Below are 8,712 nucleotides of genomic sequence, written 5' to 3' on the forward strand. Positions count from 1 at the left end.
GGTGCAGATGCTAACTCTCAGCTGGGTTTTCATCTGAAGTACCGACACATGAGTTGTCAGTGTGATCTTTCCATGGGGGCTAGTTTGGTTTTCCTCACAGCATGGTTGCTCTCTTCCAAGTGAAAGCATCCCAAGAGAGCAAGGGAGGTGCATGGCATTTTTATGATCTGGCCTTGGACGTCACACATAGTGTCACTTCTGCCATCCTCTATCAGTCCAAGCTGCCACAAAGCTTCACCCAGTTTCAAAAGGAGGGGGCACAGACCCAATCCATTCATGAGAAGAGCCTCAAAGTCACACTGTAAGAAGAATGTGTTGAATAGGAGCTATTACTGCAGCCATCTTTGGAAAATACAGTTCACCACTAACTCTTATTGTATCTTAAATATCTGGGTATGTATTACATTCGAATGCTTGGTTAGACTTTATGCCACATCTTTATCTCTGATTATCAGTTTCAGATTGTAAACCACATGATGGCAGTGATGACCACACTGAGTTAATTTACACAAGAACCACCATAGCGCCTTGTACTTGACAGCCGTAGTCTATAATAATATTACTAGTGCTGCAATTGCTGATAGATACATGTCCTTGAGTGATCATTATTTTTAGGCTGTAACATCTTTAATCTGTTGCAGAAAATCTCTATGCCTACCAAAAAATATATAGCATCTTTAATGTGCAAGAGAATTTTATTACTCCAATTAGGTCTTATTTGCTAGAAAGGAGTGCATAATTTTTTTCTCTCTCAGGTGAATAGATTCTTGTAAAACAATAATTGAATCTCACAGTTGAGGAGCAAAAACCATTATCTTAAAGGAACTATCTTTTTTTTTTCTCCACAACTAGTCACTTTTAGTTTAATAGATTATTGAAAGGTTTGTATTAGCCTCTGTGTGGGACTTTGCTCATGAATGTTTCTCTTTTCTGAATTGTTCACTAATGATGGCAATTGTCCCTTTTCAGTCGATTTTATAGGTGGCTTTGATTCTTATGGCTACCAAGGGCCACAAAAGACATCTCATTTACAACTACAGCCTATGTACATGTAAGTATTTTGTTTTACAGGTATTCATCTGGGCTACTAAAAAGATGATCAAGTAAAAGTTATTATGGCATTAAATTGATGACATGCAGTTGTCTTAGCAAATTTCCGATGGCTATATGCTTCCATTATTTTCTCTTCTTTTAATTTCATTTCCACTGTGACAATTCTAATGATATCTCCTTTATAGTTTTTTTAATTTGATTTTTCAGAAATGCCATTGCTATAGTTACCTTTTGTCTTACATAAGTATCAGTGACATGGCTTAAATATCTATATTATATGCCATTTCTTTGAATTACCCACAAGGTGTACATTTTGAAAATGATATAAACACTGTAGGACATTATATGCAACTTTATTTAAACCTTTGATCTGGTTTTCCCGGGATAGTCCTAGTTTATTCTTGATGTAGTTATTATCATCACTCCATTTTACTCTCAGAAGTGTTCTGGTTTGGATGATAAATGATAGGATCACCCTTCTTATATATGGTGTTCAAAAAATCAAAAAGTTAACAATGCTCTTTCTCTGCCATTTTTCTGATGTGAACAGTGAAAGTGAAACTGGAACATTAACCCTGAAACTTATCAGATCCTTAACTCTAGCACTCAGGAGAGCAGACATACAATCAGAGCCTGATTTTTATATCTGTGTTTAGGCAAATTCCCTTGGATAACAACTGATAACAAATTCTATATATCAGCATCAAGTGATATGCTGAATTGCAAGCGAAGATCAAAATAGAAAGTAAGATTCCAATTCATTTTGAAATGTGAACTTCTCTCTTTGAAGATATGTGTTTGTTGTCGTTGTCCTCCACCATTGAATCATTTTATCTTTTCATAGCTTTAGCATATAGGACAATGAATGGATTTTTGGAGTATTTCTCCTCCAAAGAGATTAAAACAGTCCTTAGACACCTTCTTTAAACAAGAGAATGATCCATGCACCCTGTCTGCATTTTCCCTTGTGTTCCTCATAGTTCCTGAATGCATTTGTTAACAGCACCTGTGGAAAAGACTTCATCAATTCAGAAATCAGCTTATGCCCAGTGCCACCCAAAGCTTTCCCTCTGTAAACAGTATAGAAAACATCCCCTTTTACATTCCCCCAGCCACTGCCTGATTCAGGCATCCATTACCTGTTACCTTAAGTTTTCCAGTCTTTTCCTAATTTCAGCACTCCTACTCCTATCCTCCACATGGCTGCTAAATTTAGCTTCCTAAAATATCATCCTAAAGATCCCATTCCCCTGTACAAAACCTATCAATAGCTCCCATTACCTACTCAGCAAAGTCCAAACTCCTTCCTATAACCTGCACGTCCACTCTGATCTGGCCTCAATGTTGTACTGAAATTTTATTTCTGCTCTTTATACCTGAGTAACTTTTGTGTCCCCACTATAGGAAAATTATTCCAGGAGACTCTAGGAAAATGTAATGATGAGTAAGAACTAGTCCCAGCCGTCATAAAGCTTATAATCTACTGTGGGCACAGAGAGTCTGATATCTCCCTTCGTTTATTGAAGGCTGATTGCCTGAGATAGAATTCTACATTAAATAACTTCATTTAATCTCACCAAGCCTAAATTTCCTCACCTGCAAAGTAGAGATGATAACATACTTCATATAATTATTCTAAAATTATAGGAAATTATGCAGGCAACGCATGTAACTCACAGGGCCTGTCACATCATGAGGGTTTAATAAACATAACTTCTTATTAGTAGGAATAATGCTTATGTTGGCCAATATTACTGAAGAAAAGACTTTATCAAGACAGAAATCAACATTCTATATGTCATTACCAAATGATCCCCTTGGTAAACAGTATATCACACTTAATATCAGTCTAAGTAACATGTAATAATATGTTTGTGCTCCTGAGTAGACCAGAGCTCTACAGGTCTTACAGGTGCTTTCTTCAGACAATACATATTCCTATATAACATCACATAACATTTCTTTGTGTAGATCATTATGAATGATCAATAAATATGATCAAGCTATGATGAATTAGATGTAGCCACTCATCTAAGGATCAGTTTTGATAACAACAAGAGACTGTTAATTATACGTAGTCAAGTGTGTTGTTTTAAAGTAAGCATTTATAATTCTAATATTGTCTTTAAAGAGGGGACACGAAAAGATATTTACCTTTGCCCAATATTAAATTCCTTGAGGACAAAACTTCCCATGGTTTTGTTAAGTATTATACTTTAAGTGCCAACCAAAATCATAAAAATATTATTTTCCTCTTAACTGCAAGAGAATGGTAAAATTATATGAGAGCGCTCAAGTTTCATTGCTGATGAAATCAGCTAAATGTTTTATGGCATTCAAATTTAGGAAGTTAGAAATATTTAAGGTACGTAACAAATTATTAGTCAAAATGGTACGACCATCCCTCCTACAACACATCCCATAAGGGATCTCAAATACCAAAACATTGTGATTCTATTTTATAGATAAGGAAACTGAAACAAGATAATGAAAAAGAAAAGTCACACAAGTCATTAGTGGTACAGTCTGGATTACCAGCCTGTTTTTGGTTTTTTGTTTGTTTGTTTGTTTGGGTTTTTTGTTTTTTTTTTGGACCCCTTAGTTCATTATTCTTTCGAAATTCTTAGATGGACTGTGAGTTTGATGTCTTACATGCTCTGACTTTGACTTATTTATTTGTACTTCTCCTACCAGCCTAGCAGCCATATTTCCAAACATGGCTGTCCTTGACCCTTTTTTGTTGTTGTTGCACTTGACAGTCACTTCCTATTCAAATCCTGTAAAAGACCAAGCTGATTCACATATAAACTTCATTCTCTGCTGAGAGGCAGAGATGTGAGCTTCTCCTATGTCTTTGTCACCTGGGATGTATTTCCTCCCATCAACCCTCCTTAAATAAGTGTTGTAAAGTAAGAATAATTAAAACCCCACAGGTCAATGTGTGTTCAAGGACCCTAGCAATATTATACAGCAACTAGAAATACAAGCTGTTTCTTAGAAGAAAAGCAAATGCTTAAAAGCAATGTGCACTTTTCGCTGTGGGGCTTCCATTATACCCAGCAAATCTTCTATGACCGAGATCCTGGACAAAACTCTGAAAATGCTGCGGTAACTGACTTAATTCAAGGGTATTTTTCAGCTCCTATAGTCACTGAATAGACAGAACTCTTTTGGTGAAGGTGGACTAAATATTCTTGGTTTGTAATTCTTTCAATTCTTCACTTTATCTGCAATCCATCTTATAAGGAAAGGCTTTCTTTCCTTTTTCTTCCAGTTTAGTAAGCCTCTTCAAAGCAATTAAACAGCTATGAAGCTGCTGAACAAAAATATCCCCATGTCTACAGGTTAATTTTCTAGCCAACTAGCTGCTTTGACTACCACCAACCTATCTGCTATACGAGTATAGATCTGTTTGGGCTCCCTGAAGTCGAAGCCCTGAAAATATTCTACAAATATATATATATTAGAAAACTTTTGAAAACACTGCATTCTTTTTGGCAGCCTAATTGTACAACAATACATCATTTCATTTGTGCCCAGACATAGATTTTAAGTTTCCCTAAGTGGTCTCTCTATTCAGGGGACTGCACTGAGGAAAAAAAAAAAATGGAGAAGAAAAGTACCTACTTAAAACATAATTTGAGTTTTTGGGGGGAGGGGAGGGAAAGGCTTGCTTTTTTGTTTGAAGAGATGAGAAAAGGTGCCCACTGTCACCCACTTTGATTAAAAGTATTTTCTTCTCTGTTTTAGGTCAAAATAATCAAGATGTCTTCAGTATGTCAGCTCAAGGACCTTTCAAAGAACTTGTTTGGCCTCCTGCATTTTACTAAGAGCAAGAAGCAACCGAGTTAACATATACATGCATATTCTATACATGCATATAATATACAAAACACATAAACAAAAAGCCTCTACACGCACACGCACGCACGCACGCGCACACACACACACACACACACACCCAGACGATTCCTCCTGGCCTCCTCTTTTCAGCTGAAACAGATAAGCAGGATGCGCCTGTCTTGGATTTCCTGAAAGGAGGCCTCTCTCCCAACCCTTCAGAAAGTTCCAAAGGAGACGTGTTGGCGCCCTCTGCTGGCCGTCACAAACTCCTCCGCAGCCCTGCCAGTAGGCCTCTGGGAGCTGTGAAGTCACCCAGGGCAGAGTAGTTTGAGAGCCCTGTCTTCCGCACTCTTGATAGCACGACAGCTGCTTAGACAATGTAATTGCAAAAACAACAAAACTTGCCAGGATGACTTTATAACCGAAGTCCGAAATGGCAGGTTGTCTGCCCTAAAGGCTGTCCCATACATACTTGCCTTAACCCATCTCAGTTGTGTACCCGAGAATCTCAGTACAGATGTCCCTGTGTCACTTCCTTTAGGCTAACACACTGCTGTTTATTCCAAATGAGTTCAAGTCTGTGTGTTTCATGTCAAGGAACGAGACTACAGAGCTCAGCAGCTCCAGTGTGTCCACGTAAGGAAAGTGCCAGCTGTCAGCAAAATGCTTTACCATGGAGCCTCCATGGTGGCCAAAAAGAAACGAGTAACAATAACAACAATAATCATCATCATCTTTATAATTCTTAAATATGGTCTTCTGATGGGGTTGGGGTGGAACAAAATGAAATTGATTAACCAACTAAACACATAATCTTCTGGAAGCAGAAAGCAGAAATGGCTTAACTCACTGATTTTATTTATCGCACTCTAGGTGCTTTTATAAGTATCTACAAATATATCTTTTACTAACAGAATCAGCTGTGGATTTCTATCAACAGAGGCCAACTGAATATGTATTAGCTATGTTTACTCTTTTATATCTAATTCAAATTGGAGACCCTATGTAGGTGAACTTTCTTTTCTAACTTCAGCGTACGAGATTATTTTTTGGGTGGGTGGGGGGAACAATAGTTACCTTGGTGAAATACTTGAGATCTTTTTGTGGTATTTGGGGGATCTGTTGTGTGTTAGAGTGTATTTTAATCCTCCTGTATTATTGTGGCAGAAAAACTGTGCTGTTAACGTAGTTGGCAACAAGATGCCTTTGGAAACTTAATAGTAGGTCAATGTGTTTATGGAATATTCTGAACTCCTAGGAAATTTTGTTCTATATTCTCAAGCATTATTTGGTTTTCATTAGTGGAAAACATCATAGCTCATGCTTATCAGGAACTCAGATGGGTCTTATGTCTTTTCTTGGGACCACCTGAGACTCTAAAATCTATCCTTTTTCTTTCTAACACACCCTCCTTAAATGTGGTGAAATTCAGATTTGGAAAGTTAGAAATTGGCACAGACCATCTTTTTTCTTTAGTTTCTGTGAAGTTTCAGTTATTGGCTTAAACTACTTTGGACCTTACCCCATCCAGATGTACCTAAGCCAGTCCCATTACTGTGTTTGCATGGATGTCCGTGATACACACACACTCACACACACACATAAACATATGAAAATGATAAAGGAACACAAGGCTACTACAGGAGCAGAAGCTATAACAAAGCTTCCACTACTCGTGTTTGAATTTTCTCAGTGGCTTGTATATGTCCGAATATACAGGTATAAAATATACAACTGCAAACATGTCAGTGAAACCTCATATGATGATTTTGTGACATGCATGTTTAATGTATGAGAAAAATATTTACCAATGTATTGTTCTTTAATTCCTAAAATATAAACACTTTACCTGCCAGAAACTATTCTGTGACTTTTGTAATGAGGTTTCACTGTACATTCATGCTGTGATGAGATTCTACCTTAGAGTACATGTATATCAATACAGATTTAAGTGCACAGAATAGGCCCTCATGTTCCTGCTTTAAGTTACAGCCAAGTTACTAACAAATCACTACTATCATCACCACCAAAATTTTCAAAACAGTTGTTGACTACTAAAAAGTAATCAATGGACAGGTCTTTTCTGGGAGTGGTAAGCACAGTTGTGTGATTATATCTGGAAAAACATCTAAGTTGTACAGCTGTATCCTCCTCAAAATCTGGTGAAGAATGCTATTTTTCTAGGCTGAGCTTTTGTTATAAACCTAATATTCAGAAGGCAAGAGTTACAATCCCGATGTGTCTTTTTTTTTTTTGCATTTGTTAATTCTGAATGTATTTTTAACAGAGTGATTTTTTTGACTTACTAGTGTAATTTGCATTTTAAAAATAAATGGAAAAACAATTAAGTTTCTGAGCCATCCCTGAAAGCCCCTGCTGCTTTTCACAGTGTATTTGATTATGTCATTGACAAGGAATCCTTATTAGATTTCCATGAAGGCAATACTGATGTTCTATGGAGTGTGGGAACATGTCAGCTGTGAAAAGAAATTAACAGGTCATTGGCACCGTTTTAGTTCAGTCATAGGTAACACGTACTATCATTATCTCCTGAATCTAAGGGTTCTGATACAAGACTGCCCGGAATAGACTTGCTGTCATTTGAACATTTATTTATTTTTTGTCTACTACCTGGGATTGAGCATTAGCATCAGGCTCATAGTTGGCAGACATGTTAGGGTACTACTATATTAACAAGATTTGGTTAAATAATAGGTAGGTTTTTAAAATTTTATGGGCCAAATAACTTATTTAAAATTAAATCATTAAAATATTCATAAATTACCCCTTTGATGATATAGCCTCTTTTTTTTTTTTTAGTTATTGGGCTCTTGATATCCAGCTCAATAGAAGACAGCCATAGTGAAGCATGTTGGAATGGGGTTGCAAACAGAGAAAATTAGACCCCTGGCATTTGTGATCATCCAGACACAATTTCAGCTGAGGCTCACTAAGAACGGGAGAAAAGGCAGCACAACACCTTCAGAGTCAGGCTGACCCCTGGGGTGGTGCCCTCCAGTTGCACACAGACACACGCCAACTCCCAGAGGCCAAAATACCAAATTTGATGGAAAACAAGGAAGGCTTTGAGGCAGCATTCAAAGGAACTGAAGATCAACTTGAAGTACTTGACTTGTGGGCCACGTGGTGAGAGCTTGTAAAGAATCGAAGCAGTTTCGCTTGGTTCCCAGCGGGGAAAAGTACGCTGATGTGGTGAAGACCACCAGGGCGCCACTTCACACCGTAGGGAGATGCACACATCTCAGCCATACAGGAAAGGACGAAAGCTACTCGATCAGCTGTAAATACCCTCAAGGAAAGAGTCCTTCCTCTTGTTCTCAGTTGAGTAGGAAGTGAGTTTAGTAAATAACAGATGGAACCAAGACCTGCTTTTAGTAACTATTTAAAAATGCAGTCTCTGATATTGTGAAGCAAATATCCAGCATTCCACAATATTATAATGAGCGGGTCATTTTATTCAGAACTATGAACTCTTTCTAAGTAGGTCATATTGTAGAATAAATTTTTAAGTTGCAAATCGACTCATTATAAAGATAGTAAACTAAGGCCCAGAGAGGTTAAGAAATTACTCAAGATTATTACATATATTCTGAAAATGCAAATAACTTACCATTCCACAGCAAATTCTAGGATGTATGCCCTGGTCAAAATAGAATCAATCAAGGGAGGCAGATGTGGCTCAAGTGGTTAAGCACCTGCTGCCCATGTATGAGGTCCCTGATTCGAACCCGGGTATCTTTGAAAAACAAACAAATGAAAAACCAACTCCCACTGGGGAGCAGATGTAGCTCAGTG

At 37.5% G+C, this 8,712-nt stretch overlaps 1 protein-coding gene across 3 annotated transcripts in view; it reads left to right on the forward strand.

Annotated features, from left to right (window-relative positions):
• Positions 1 to 7,244, forward strand: part of NKAIN2 (sodium/potassium transporting ATPase interacting 2) — a 1,086,452-nt gene extending 1,079,208 nt beyond the window's left edge. For 2 of the 3 annotated variants that reach the window (XR_001119140.3, XR_011650129.1), the window contains 3 exons: positions 970 to 1,051; positions 1,710 to 1,798; positions 4,804 to 7,244. Coding sequence is in view for 1 of the 3 variants with exons in the window: in XM_071218647.1 (XP_071074748.1) it covers positions 970 to 1,051; positions 4,804 to 4,813 (92 nt within the window). In the remaining 2 variants the exon portion in view is untranslated. The remainder of the gene's footprint in view (positions 1 to 969; positions 1,052 to 1,709; positions 1,799 to 4,803) is intronic. The other variant, XM_071218647.1, reaches the window with a different exon arrangement.
• Positions 7,245 to 8,712: the final 1,468 nt, after the last annotated feature.

The sequence above is a fragment of the Dasypus novemcinctus genome, chromosome 11 (assembly GCF_030445035.2).
Source record: "Dasypus novemcinctus isolate mDasNov1 chromosome 11, mDasNov1.1.hap2, whole genome shotgun sequence".
NCBI lineage: Eukaryota > Metazoa > Chordata > Mammalia > Cingulata > Dasypodidae > Dasypus > Dasypus novemcinctus.